The following is a 13,583-nucleotide window of genomic DNA, read 5'->3' as shown; positions in this document are numbered from 1 at the left end:
TTCTTCTGGTCAGCTTTTCTACTCGGTGTCCCTTTAAGTCTTCAGGATTTAGCGTGTTTGGCACCAGGATGCAGCTGTGTTCTGCCTTTGTTGCTGCACACGCAGTCCCCGGGGCAGGCTCCGAAAAGTTTCTTATAACCCGTGCGAGATCAGTGAAAACGTGACCTTCGGTGGAGGATGTACCTGGTTTGACAGGTTGTTCCTCTCCCTGGGAAGGGCTTTTCACATGGGTCCAATTACCCGGACCCATTACATGTATAGTGAGGTCATCTGTTTGCCTTCGTGGTAAGTTTCTGTGTGCTGTTCCTGCAGAGGTTTGTGGAACAGATGCGGGACTTTAAATGTTAACCCTTTCACCTGTCTTCTCTGTATCACCAGTGCCATCACGTCCTACATAGGGTAAGGGAACAGTGGGCACATTTGTTAACCCTCCCCACACCCATTTATTTTTTTTTTACTAGGGGTTGGCAAAGATTTTCCTTTTCTAGTTTGTCCATTTATTTTTTAGGAATTGATGAGTTCTTGTTAAGTAACTGGAGTGAGATCATAGGGGGGCTTTGAGTCATTACTTAATTGGTGTTTATTTTCACAGGGCTCCGAATGGAACGCCTCCAACCTGGAAGATCTGCAGAACAGAGGGTAAGGAGATCATTGCATGTCACGACTACGTATATGTGCATGGATACTGATAAACATGGTTACTGATAAATCTAAGACTGCAGAACAAACATATAGAAGACTGGTGCATACCAGATTCAGGCTCTTAAAGGGGTTGTCCAGGATCAGAAAAACATGGCTGCCTTCTTCCAAAAACAGCACCACCCCTCTACACAGGCTGTCTGTGGTATTGCAGCTCATCCGCATTCACTTCAGTGAAGCTGAGCTGCAATACCAGACACAACCCGTGGACAGATGTAGCACTGTTTCTGATCCTGTACATCCCCTTTAAGGGGCAGCTTTTTTTTAATTATTTTATTTTTTATATATAAATCAAACTCTTGACAAGTCCTGGTTAAGGGCTCCATACCATACACGCTAATGTATTGTCAGCCGAACCTGCCAAGAAGGACGTGTTTGGCTGGCGATGTGATGTGTGCTCATCTGTTGGGGGAAGAGGAGGATCAGGCAAAGTGAATAATATCGCCCGATCCTTTTGATCTCCTAGGACAGGCATGTTCAACCTGCGGCCCTCCAGCAGTTGTAAAACTACAACTCCCACAATGCCCTGCCGTAAGCTGTTCAGGCATGCTGGGAGTTGTAGTTTTGCAACAGCTGCAGGGCCGCAGGTTGAGCATGCCTGTCCTAGGAGATAAGCCACCAGTAGTGTCTGGCAGCAGCTTTCTCCCCTTTGAATACACATACGCGTTTGGCCAAACATGGATGTTAGGAGGAGTCGGGAGAAAGCATTGCAGCCTTTAGGGGTCATCTGCCGTGTACAGACTCAAATGCGCTGCATGCCCAGATCTCCAAGGTGAGCCAAGCAAAGCCGAAGGGGAACAGCAACAGCACCCAGATTAGTCCTTTTGCCCCTTCTTTTAAGCAATCAGTAGGGGGTCCCAGCATCCTGATCAAACCTGCTGACTGTCATGTCACCTCTACATGTCAAAAGTCACACTTCTTAGACCTGCATGAGATTAGTAGAAACATGTCTGCTTTCTTCCAGAATTGGTGCCATTCTTGCCCATAGGCTTTGTCCGGTATTGCAGCTTAGTCCTATTGACTTCAAGGTGGCTGAACTACAATACCAGGTACGGCCCCTTGACTGGAGTGGCACTGTTTCGGTAAGAAAGGAATGTTTCACCTTGACGCACCATCCAGTCATGGTCATTGTGCTACAATACAGTGCACACCTAACCAACGCAGCAAGAGTCAGCATTGAGTACTTGCCACCTCATCGTGAACATTCCTGGGGACACTGCAGACAAAGACCAGAGACGTGCCCACGTACCAAGAGTAACCTTCTCATAGGGCAGGGATCAGCAACCTTCAGCACTCCAGCTGCTGTGAAACTACAACTCCCAGCATGCACACTTGGCTGTTCTTGTAACTCCCAGAGAAATGAAATGTGGATTCTGGGAGTTGTAGTTTCAGAACAGCTGGAGTGCCGCAGGTTGCTGATCCCCGTCATAGGGTATTCCCATCTTGTAAATTGATGGCATATTGTCCGACCTCTGGGACCTGCACCAATCCTAAGAACGCAGAAGGTTTTCTGAACCATTTGCTCACAGATAACTTTCCTGCAGTTACAATTTTTTTTTTTAAACCCTTATGGGAAAGGTAGGTGGTGTGTTAAACACATGTCTAATGAGGGGTGCACCATTAACCTTTAACCTTTTACTTTCATGGCATGGTCTGCAGTAGGTCTGTGCGAGCTTCTGATATCTACACCGTGTGTTTTTGATTTTGGAAGGTCCACACATTAATCACTTTCCCCCCATCCCCCTCTTCTCTTAATACAGGGTCAGATACATTTTGAACGTCACAAGGGAGATTGATAACTTTTTTCCTGGTGTCTTTGAGTATCACAATATCAGAGTATACGATGAGGAGGACACGGACCTGCTGGCGTATTGGAACGATACGTACAAATTCATCTCGAAAGCAAAGTGAGTACCTTGTCAAGTTAGTCGTTTTGATTTATTGACATCGCATCCAAAAACTGCACCTGGTAACACAGGAGAGGGGCACGACGCAGCTCTCAGCTCCGGCAGAGGAGACTTGTTTAAGGCTCTGTTCACACTAGCATTATTGGTTCTGCTGATAATGGCAGCCATGACGCTACGACAGGTGATTGACTGACCTCATCGACTTATGATAACCGTCTAATAAATTGTGCCACTTTTAACATGGCTACTCTTCCATCAAAACGACGGAACCTCTGGCATAGGCTCACGATGCAGATGGTTACATGGTCATACACCTTAAACGCTTATTCAGCTGACAGCCATTCCTTCCAGCCCCTCGCCCACATGCATGCTCGGCCAGTTGTGTATGTTTTTTCAGTACAGAAAACACAAACTGATCCTGACCCTTCTTTGCACCAACATTTGTTTTGAGGGAGAGCTGGAAAACTCCCATGTATATTAGCTGGTTGGCCTGTCCTGCCGAAATCAGCAGGTACATCTAATATTTGCCTAATGTGTATGGCTACCATAAAGGTGTCCGAATACTAAAATACATAAGACTCAAAATGCCTTAAACGGGTTGTATAAGAATTGGGGAGGGGAGGGGATTTGGCCGGACTTTTAAAGGGAAGATGACTTGGCTGCTTCCCGGCGCAGGCTCCCTACTGCTTCTCCTCCAGGCCTGCGATGCTCCGCAGGGCTCCCGCGATATCGCCACAGCCAACCACTGACTGTGGAGGAGAATGGATCCCCTTGCGTCATGTGACAATTTGTCATTACATAAGGGTAGCCGTGCCAGTGATTGACTGTGGCAATGTCAAACCTGATGTTGACATCGCAGGAGCCCAGCAGAGCATTACAGACCTGGAGGAGGAGCAGCGGGGAGTCGGCAAGTCCTCTTCTCTTTACAAGTCCGGCCAAGTGGGGGGTTTGCTAAACCCTTCCCCCACCACCCCCCAAAATAAAATACTCATCTCAATATACTCATTCCAACGCTTCCCAGGTCCCTCGATCACTTATTTGTTAAAAAAATAAAAATAAATACTGGTTGGACAACCCCTTCACTTCTCAGCTTTTTTGCAACTTTCCATATGAGAGTAGACTAAGAAGTAATTCTTTTTTTTTCTTAGAGCTCTGAGTTTAGAGGGTTTTCCTGTTGGTGGTACCGTTTTTCTGGAGCCTGGTCGTCCTGCGCTGTATTGCTATATTGGTTATTATTTTGAATAGGATGTTTTTGCAGGAAGTGCCTCTATGTCACGTTGTGCCGAGACAGGAGGCACAGGTCCCGTGTTAATGTTGACTAAACACCGGCAGATGTACCATCACTGATTTCTAAACACCCAACACGTGTTCCAAGTGTTGCGTTACCGAGAAGCCGCCACCTTCCTTCCCTGAGTTATGACATTCATGCCCTCTAGTGGCGGAAGCTGTGTAATAATCGCTTTATTGTGTCTGTTGTCCTGCAGAAAACATGGCGCTAAATGTCTTGTGCACTGTAAAATGGGCGTCAGCCGCTCCGCTTCCACTGTGATTGCCTACGCTATGAAGGAGTACGGCTGGAACCTGGATCGGGCTTTCGACTACGTGAAGGAGAGGCGAACCGTTACCAAACCTAACCCTAGTTTTATGAAGCAGCTCGAGGAATATCAGGGCATTCTACTAGCCAGGTGAGCTTCTAGATCATGTCCTGGTCTAATAATTACATTGTGGATGAATGAAAGGTGAAGGCAACATAGTCAACTGTGGAGGAACTAGAGCCATCGCATCGCAAGGTGCCTGCCTTCCCAATATTGGTCTATAGGCGAGTGATACCACGGAGGTAGAAGATAGTTTGCAAAGTTCATTATGGCAGTGTTTACATATACAAGGTAATTCTGCATGCTGAGAATGAAATACAAGCGTGTCAGTCAGGCAGAACCGTGTGGCCATCCAGCATTATAGCATATTTAACTATGGCGTAAGGTTTCAGGGTGGCAGCCCTCCTTAGTCCCATGCATTGCCATGTGAAGTTCACCGTGTACTTGTCTTCCTGGAAGAGTGATGGACACAACAGATGTTCAGGGTATTACTTGTCATGCCTCTTTGCAGATGGTAGTGACATGTGCTTGATATGTACACCATCTCCTGCCAGTATCTACTATTCGGACACATTTATAACTTTCATTAGAAAGTCAGCTGATGGCCTAACAAAAGCAAGATTTATAACCCGGCCAACTCTAATAGTGTGCCAGCTGCAGAACCTGGCCATTAATATTGAGAAGACATTCAGCCCGTACAGTCACCGCTGCCTCTGAAAACTTTCTTTCCAACGCTTTCCTTTTTTTTTTTTTGGGTAATTTTTCCATTCACATTGCCGTATGAGGGCTTGTTTTATTGTAGGACAAGTTGTACTTTCCAGTGGCACCATTTAATGTTTCATGCGATGTAGTGGGAAGCTGGCAAAAAAAATCAAAACAGGGTGGCATTGGAAAAAAAAAAAAAAAAAAACGTTCCGCCACAGTTTTATGGGTTTTGTTTTAAGCACTTCCCCATGCGGTAAAAGTGACTTTGTTCCCTTCGTTCTCTGGGTCTGTACAATTACAGCAATACCACATTTATTTAGTTTTTCTCCTGTTTTAATACTGGGGGATTCTGGAAAAAAAACATTTCTTTGCATTGACATATTCTGACCCCCATAACTTTTTTAATTATGTCTACAGAGCTTTGTGGGGCCTAATTTTTTGCAGGGCCATCTGTAGATTGTATTGATGCGATATTAGAGTGTGTAATACTTTTTTGATCACTTATTTCTTCAAATTTTTTGGGCAGATCGGCCTTTTTTTTTTTTCGTTACAGCATATGGGGATGCATTTAAATTATATTTTTGGGATGTTTACGGACATGGTGATTCCTGTGGTTTATTTTTTATTATGAAGAAAGAGGGTGTTTTTTAAATAGATACATATTTTTTTTTTCTTTTAGTTGAAAGTGCGGTCCTCAGAATTATCAGAGTTATCTGAATTATCATTGCAGTCTACAGGAGATTCAATACATTCCTATGGAGCCCTGTCACAGGCAAGGCTCCATAGGAATGTATTGCTGTGGTAGCCTAAAGTCTTTCTTAACCTGGAGGCTACAACAGAGAATGAACGGCTTCCCCGATCTCTGGTCACAGTTGACCACGGCATCTGGGGGCTTAGGCCTCTTTCACACTTGCGTTGTCCGGATCAGTCGTGTACTCAATTTGCCGGAGGTGCCCGCCGGATCCGTAACAACGCAAGTGAACTGAAAGCATTTGAAGACGGATCCGTCTTCAAAATGCGTTCAGTGTTACTATGGCAGCCAGGACGCTATTAAAGTCCTGGTTGCCATAGTAGTAGTGGGGAGCAGTATACTTACAGTCCGTGCGGCTCCCGGGGCGCTCCAGAATGAGGTCAGAGCGCCCCATGCGCATGGATGACGTGATCCATGCGATCACGTCATCTATGCGCGTGGGGCGCCCTGACGTCACTCTGAAGCGCCCCCGGAGCCGCACGGACGGTAAGTATACTGCTCCCCGCTCCCCACTACACTTTACCATGGCAAACAGGACTTTAGCGTGCTGGAAGCCATGGTAACCATTCAGAAAAAGCTAAACGTCGGATCCGGTAATGGGCCGAAACGACGTTTAGTTTAAGGCCGGATCCGGATTAATGCCTTTCGATGGGCATTCATTCCGGATCCGGCCTTGCGGCAAGTGTTCAGGATTTTTGACCGGAGCAAAAGGCGCAGCATGCTGCGGTATTTTCTCCGGCCAAAAAACGTTCCGTTCCGGAACTGAAGACATCCTGATGCATCCTGAACGGATTTCTCTCCATTCAGGATTCTGATCAGGATTCTCCCGGCATAGAGCCCCGACGACAGAACTCTATGCCGGAACACAACAACGCAAGTGTGAAAGAGCCCTTAAATGTCTGTGATGGGTTTAATCGCCAGTCGCAGATCTTGCCTCCAGGCGTGTTCTGTTTAAAACAACAGAAACCCGGGAGCCATGGCACCCACTGTGCCCGTGAGTGGGCACCATATTTAAAGACCCGTCTTCTGCTGTACATGTACAGCGGCAGTCAGGAGGGGTTTAATTAGCGGAAGTTGTTTTTTTTTGCCTTGGACACTAACCATTACTCATTTCTGTAAAATATGTACACACATGTAATGTATCACACGCCTCATCTCTGTGTCCATCAAGTAACTGTTGTCTTTTTCACTTTGCAGCAAGCAGAGGCACAACAAGCTGTGGCGTTCTCACTCGGAGAGCGACCTATCCGATCATCATGAACCTATTGGGAAAACCGGAATGGACATGAGCAAAAAGGACATTACATCCTCGGCAGAGCAGCTCTCGGACCTGCATCATTCCTTTACACTGGGACCTCCAACAGATAACTGTAACCTGACTTGCCCCATCAGCATCTCTCTGTGCAACACGACACAAGCGCACTATGAGTTTACATCTTGTGATTATCACACTGGACAAATAGAGGATATTCTAAATCTCAATACCGTGAATGGATGCTCAACACGATGCTGCTCTGATGAGTCTTCTGTCTTCCTGGACAATTGTAGAACTGACAGGCTCACAGAAGACATGTCTCCAATCTCTGAAAGCTTAACTGGTCAGTCTGAGCTTCCTGACCTGACGCTGGAAGCCATGGAGAAGGATGCACTGAAGAATGAGGATAACTGCCATCTCCTGCCACTAAGGGATCTGGAATCTCACACAGGTGATCTCCCAGAATCTCCTGATCAATCCTCTTTTACCTCTCAATCCGAGGACATGAGTGGGGACAGAATTGATTTCCTAAGTGCACTGGAAAAGTTTGTAGAACTATCTCAGGAGAATCGGCCACGGACGTGCTCCGCCACCCGAGCAGATGAGCAAATCAGCAATGTTAGGAATGGTATCCTGAAAGGTTCTTGGCAAGAGACGTCCTTATATGAGAGCCTTCCAGATAAGCAGAGAGCAAGTGCAGATGTTAGCACCCCACAGGCATCTGAAGACTCCTCTACAGATGAGGAGCAGCCAAAGGTAATTGCACCCTACAAACTGCATTCAGTCATTTAACACTTCATTCTCAAGGCACACTTAGAGGAGGAGCTGATTTTTGGGAAGGAAGCGTTTCTTCCTGACAATTGGCTGCTCGTTAAGTGGAGGTGACCACTGCATTTACACTCTGTGATCACCTCCACGGTACGACAAGTGATGGCTGCTATCACTTGTCCCAATACAAAAATCATAGTTCCTGGGCAGCAGATCGCTGTTTAGACAGCACAATCTGCTGCCCAGGAACGATGATTGAGGTGTCTGCATCTCAGATCGCTTCACCTGATGAACGAGTGTTTGACTCGTTCATCCAGTGATATGCAGCACCTTTACACAGTCATATCATCAAGCATGAGCGATTGTAGGAATGTTCATTCCTGATACTCAGCCTGAACATCAGGCCATGTAAGTCCAGCTTAAGGCTAAATTGTCTTGGTTGGAACACTTAGCTTGATACAGTTAATATGCTTCATAGAATTGGCCACCTTTATAATTTAGGACTTTTTACGCTTATTACATCCATGCTTTTTATATAGGTGGAATTTAGTTTATTCCAAGGGTTCTCCAGAACTTTGGGACAGGCTGTCAATATTTAACCAGTGGACTGTGACCTCACGGTACCCAGCAGTGAAAGTCCTGGAGAATCACATTGACATTTATTTGTCTTCCCATGTGATTTGTTTTTGGTCTAGAGTTGATTGCTTTTCTTTTCTTTTTTGTCTTAGGAGGTCTCTGAACCAGTTGTTCAAGATCATCTTCCCAAATCACACTCTGAAAATGCAATATCTGTGAAGGAGATAATCACAGAAATCGAATCCTTCAACCAGGGAGTAGGCCAGTGCCAACAGAAACCAGACAATCTGTCTAGCCAAGTGCAAGCACCAAAGAGAAATACAATCCACGATGTATCACTTGAACCCGTTTGGGAGCCAGAAAGCAACTGCAAGGAGGAAAGTGAGGCTTGCACCGCACTGCCGCAAGACAAGTCTAAAGACCAGAAGTGCAAACAAACTTCTCAGGAGGATTCTGAAAACTCAAGTGAAACAAATGACCATCAGGAAGTTCCAGGCCAGGCTCCCAAGTGGTGTGCTGGCTCCGTCAGAAGGGCTACAATGGAGTTTGAGGAACGCTTAAGACAAGAGCAGGAGCAGCAGCAACACATAGCCGTTGTGCCAACAAGGAAGAATTCGAAAAATGACTCTGCCGTCTGTGATTCTACTCCAAAAAATAAACTTGAAGACTCTTTGCTTGATGCTTCAGATAATGAAAAGGATAAAAAGGTAAAAATAAAAGTTACAGGGTTAGAACCTTTAGAACTTCTCAAATCTGAGCCATCTACAGAGTCACAGTCATCTCTGTTGTCGGAGCATCATTATGCGCAAGTGAAGCAAGATGCAAATCACTCAGAACTAGCGGCTAAACCTAAAGGACAAGGAAAAGAGATTCAGTTGCTTATTACCGAACCTTTTGAGATGAAGAATTGTTCAGAGCAGTTTCCAAAGAAAGTAGAAGTGGTAGATCATAACCTTGGACTACCATGTTATGACAGCAATGACAATGACCTCTCAAATCATGAGTTCAGTGTTTATAGTGGAGAGGTGGTTCTAGAGTCAAAGGCTTTACCTTCAGAAGAACCTTTGAATATGGTCTGTGCAAGTGCATCGGGCAGGTCCTCTGTACAAATAGAAAGCCTACCTTTGAAATTGGGTTCATTGGATGCAACTTTTACATCTGACAGTGCTCAGGAAAGACATAGTCTTGTAACAGATTTGAAGGATACCAATGTAGTCAGTCCTAGTATGACTCTAGATTTCCCTAGTCCTAATTACCAGTGTCACCCGTGCACCATTGTTATAGAAGGTGCCACAGAAGATTGCACCAGTACTGATGAGAGTCTAGGCAACATGTCAAACTGTACAGACAGGTGCCAAGGTGACACTTGCATGGGCCTTGAAGAGTCAATGCAAATGGAGGCAGACAGTGCCTTGTCTCAGCTGAGCCATGAGGATCTTAATTTAATCAACAAGCTAACTGAGAATATACGTGAACTGCGTGAAGTTTTGGACATTTCGTCTTTGTCTTTTGGCTTTCCTCATAGTTCCAGTACTGACAGCATCAAAGAATTTAGTAGCAACCCCGGTGTTGTCAAACAAAGAGCTAAGGAAATAGAGGCACGGATTCGGCAAGCTGGTCTCACCACTCCGTCCCAGATGAAACGTTCTGCCTCTCTGGCCAAACTGGGCTGTCTAGAACTTTCTAAAGATGACTTGTCAGAGAGGGACTCTGTCTCATCGGAAAATAATCAGACTTACCCTGACATGTTTAAGAATTCACTCCGGATCGTGCCAGGAAATTATGAATCTGATTTAGGTCTAAAATCCGAAGATCCGCCTGAAAAGCTTTGTATCCTTTCTGTACAGGCCTCCTCGGGACTGGAACCCACAAAACATTTTGTAGAACAGATCAAAACTGCAGAATGTGTTGTAAAGAGCAAGCCAGTGGAAAAGCCTCTTGTGCAGTATGCCAAAGAGTTTGGTTCAACTCAACAGGGTATAGCAAGTCCTGAGTCTGAATTGACTGTTTCCCAGGGGCACCTTCACCCACCAGTGGTACTAGACCCCTCAGTCCCGCTAATAATAAATGTCACCCCCAAGCACGAACATGGTAGAATGCATCCTTTGAGAAGACTTAAAAAGACCAATGAGAAGAAGAGAACAACCAATCCGATATACAATACCATGTGACCCTGGAACTTTTTAGTGTGTTTTTTTTTTTTTTCATTCTTATAAAAGGGGCAGGTGTAATATGTGAGGAACGTGCACTTTATTGGTTAATTTTATATATTTTGACATATTGTTTTATTGTTCCTGATGCATGTAAGGTATGGGCTTCCCTTACCCCTCCTTCCCTTTTGTAAGTAGATTCTGACTGCACACTCGTAAGTCATTGTACATATATAAATATGATTTGTGTTTTATTATAATTTTTTATTTTAAATTTTTTTTTTTAACTCTGAAACCTCAAATGTTTCTTTTAAAAGATCCTTAGTTAAAAAAAAAAAAGAAAAAAAAAGCAAGTTACTGTTCCTGTATGGTCATCGGGCCCTGTTGTCCGACCGGCGTGTCGTCACTGTTGTAGGAAGCAGGCGCACTTTCAATTGCTTTCTGAACACTTCAGATGCTTGGTCTGAGGGTAGAGGACTTCTTCTTTTTTTTTTTTCTTTTTTTTTAAAATCTTTTAAGAACTGTGAAAGTTTTAGGATAGTCCGAAGTTTATAACCAGATTACTTGGGATTTCTACATCCTGATGTTTCCACCTCCGTGGGCTGCATGTAAAGCTTACATAAAATTGTAATTTCTGTATTTTATTATTTTTTTTAAAGTAAAGAAAAATCCCTATCAATCCCTTCATTCTGTATCTAATGCCTTTTGAGGTCAACGGTGCTGCCCTGCACTTAAAGATGCTGTCGGCCCGTAGGAATCCAGAGTGCCATGTGGCTGTTGACTTTGACATATCACGATAAACCTTACTTTTGAAGCAAGACGATGCCTGTTTTTGTGGCTTGTCGGGACAGTGACCTGTTAGAGGCTGACATTTTGGGAAGAACTGTGGTGTTCCTGTGTCCTCCGTTCCTTGCAGTATTGGGGTGCAGCCTCGTACTTGTGAGGCAGGGGACCGCCGCAGCCCCGTCTTGCCAAACGTAGCCACTTATCCGATTACAAGAAGGTCTTAATGACGTTGGAACCGTTACATCTTCAGCCCCAGTACCACCAAGGCTTTATCTTGTGACCTGAGGAATATCATGATCTACGTTGGAATGTGCTCTTATTAGTTGGTCCACTCTATGGGGATTGACCCTCCATTACTTGAATATGCTGTGAACCGTCAGCGTTTTTGGCCATGTTATTCTTTTGCCTTTCGCCTCTTTCTACTGATCCACTTGTCCCTGCTGTACTTCACTCGTCATCGTTCTAGTGACTCCCAGTGCTACCTACCTGTCTGTACGGAAACAACCTGTATGTTACATAGTGCGTGTGTGTGTGTTTGATATTCGAAGCTACACAGTGTTTGGCCTTCCTGGAATCTGTGTTCAGTCTATTAAAAAGTTTGCTTGTGAAGAAAATATATTATATAGGTGTATTTGTGGGCGTGCATGTATAGTGTATGTGCACGCCCTCAACATCCATGCAAATGCATACATATAATATATGTGTTCCGTATTACACTTTTACTGACTTTAGGGGTTTTTAATAGCAAGATTTGCTTGCAAACTGGAATACTCCAATGTAGTGACGTTTTACCGTTCATCATTTCCTGTTTTTTAGCAGTTGTTTTCATTTGCTGCTATGGTCATATTGCAGAGGCAGTTCAATGAACCGCTACACTCGAAACGCTTCTAGATGTCCCGAGTCAACTATGGGTTCTTAGATCTATGGGGAATAGTCTTTGACTCATTGTAAAAACTGTTCTGTACATACTTAAGGATCTCTGACGCTGGAATTTTGCTCTGTTGAACCCCCTTTTCAGTATAGGGAAGGCATTTTTCTTAACAATCCATAGAGAACTATTTTTGAGGGGCATTAAAAGGATTTTGACAATTTTTTAAGTTATCCCAACTAACTGATCGGTGGGGGTCCTACTGCTGGGAGCCCCACTGATCCCGAGAACAGGGGTCCCGTTCACCCATCCTGATGGAGCTGCAGGCCACACATGTTCCCTGCTACTCCGCTCATTCTGTATGGGACTTCCAGAGATAGCAGAGTAGAACACTCGACTATTTCCAATGACCTGATAGAGAATGAATGGAGCGACAGGGCGCACATGCAGGATGGGTGAACGGGGACCCCAGTTCTCTGGATCGGTCGGGGTCCCATTGGTTTGGACCTCTGTCAATCAGTTAGTTAATTTAAAAACTTGCCACAATCCCTTTAAAGAGGACCTGTCGCATGCCATGACATGCCTGTTTTAGTAAGTACTTGCATTCCCCATAATATATTTTCTGGAGTGTCTTTTCTTAGATCTGTGCATTGCCTCTTTCCTCCATTTTATTACTCCTGGAACTGTTTGAATGAATTGACTACTTAGTGTTAACATTTCTTTTGTTAGCCCTTTGAGGACCATAAGATTACTGTCATCAATATAAAAATAATTATATATTTTTTCCTTTAAGAATGTATTTAAACAATAAATAAAGCTAGATCCATTTGTTGATAAGAACTAATATTTTGACTCAAACAAAAAAAAAAGTATTTTAAGTTCTTAATCAGATGATACAGGCAATTAAAAACATGGGACAAATGCATCCCTTGGTTGGTCCTCAAAGGGTTAGTGGAGTATGTTCATACATGGTCTGTCAATGTTCAATCAGTGCTGACAAGACAGTGTATATAGCATATATATTATATCATGTATATATCACAGCCTATTGATGGAATGCTATGTGATCAATGCATTCATACATTTCCAGGAGGAAGAACAGATGGATGGCTCAACACAATGTTGTAAGACTGCTCCAGAATGGTTCTTTTTTGGGGATAGACTAACACAGACATGTCAGGAGAGGCGGATTCTCTTTAAACTGCAGGACTTAGACCCACCCATGAGTAAAAGCTTAGAAGAAGACAATTGCTAAATAGAAGTCCCGGTTGTAAAACTTGGCTGAATTGGCACTTTAGGTCTAGTTGCCCTTTTAAATGCTTTCTGGAACCCACCAACCAGTCTCTGAAACCAGATGCCTGTTCCGTCCCAGCTCCTCATGCCACACTGAGTTTTTACCTGCTGAGACGATGTTCCTCCCAAGTAGGATCAACCGTGTATGGGCTGAGAGAAGCTCCAGTTATTCTCGAACTATGGCTCCCAGTACCCGGCTTAGAGTTATAGTTTTCCTATAGGTGCGGAGT

The 13,583-nt window shown here is 44.3% G+C and overlaps 1 protein-coding gene across 3 annotated transcripts in view; it reads left to right on the top strand.

The window, feature by feature from the left end:
- SSH2 (slingshot protein phosphatase 2) overlaps nt 1-12,783 on the top strand; it is a 229,781-nt gene extending 216,998 nt beyond the window's left edge. For all 3 annotated transcript variants that reach the window (XM_040423390.1, XM_040423391.1, XM_040423392.1), the window contains 5 exons: nt 593-639; nt 2,460-2,606; nt 4,091-4,291; nt 6,855-7,668; nt 8,409-12,783. In XM_040423390.1, coding sequence (XP_040279324.1) covers nt 593-639; nt 2,460-2,606; nt 4,091-4,291; nt 6,855-7,668; nt 8,409-10,427 — 3,228 coding nt within the window. In that variant the 3' untranslated portion in view covers nt 10,428-12,783. The remainder of the gene's footprint in view (nt 1-592; nt 640-2,459; nt 2,607-4,090; nt 4,292-6,854; nt 7,669-8,408) is intronic.
- Nucleotides 12,784-13,583: the final 800 nt, after the last annotated feature.

This window comes from Bufo bufo, chromosome 3, assembly GCF_905171765.1.
Source record: "Bufo bufo chromosome 3, aBufBuf1.1, whole genome shotgun sequence".
NCBI lineage: Eukaryota > Metazoa > Chordata > Amphibia > Anura > Bufonidae > Bufo > Bufo bufo.
The sequence above is the reverse complement of the archived record's forward strand: the minus strand, read 5'-3'. Positions and strand labels throughout refer to the sequence as shown.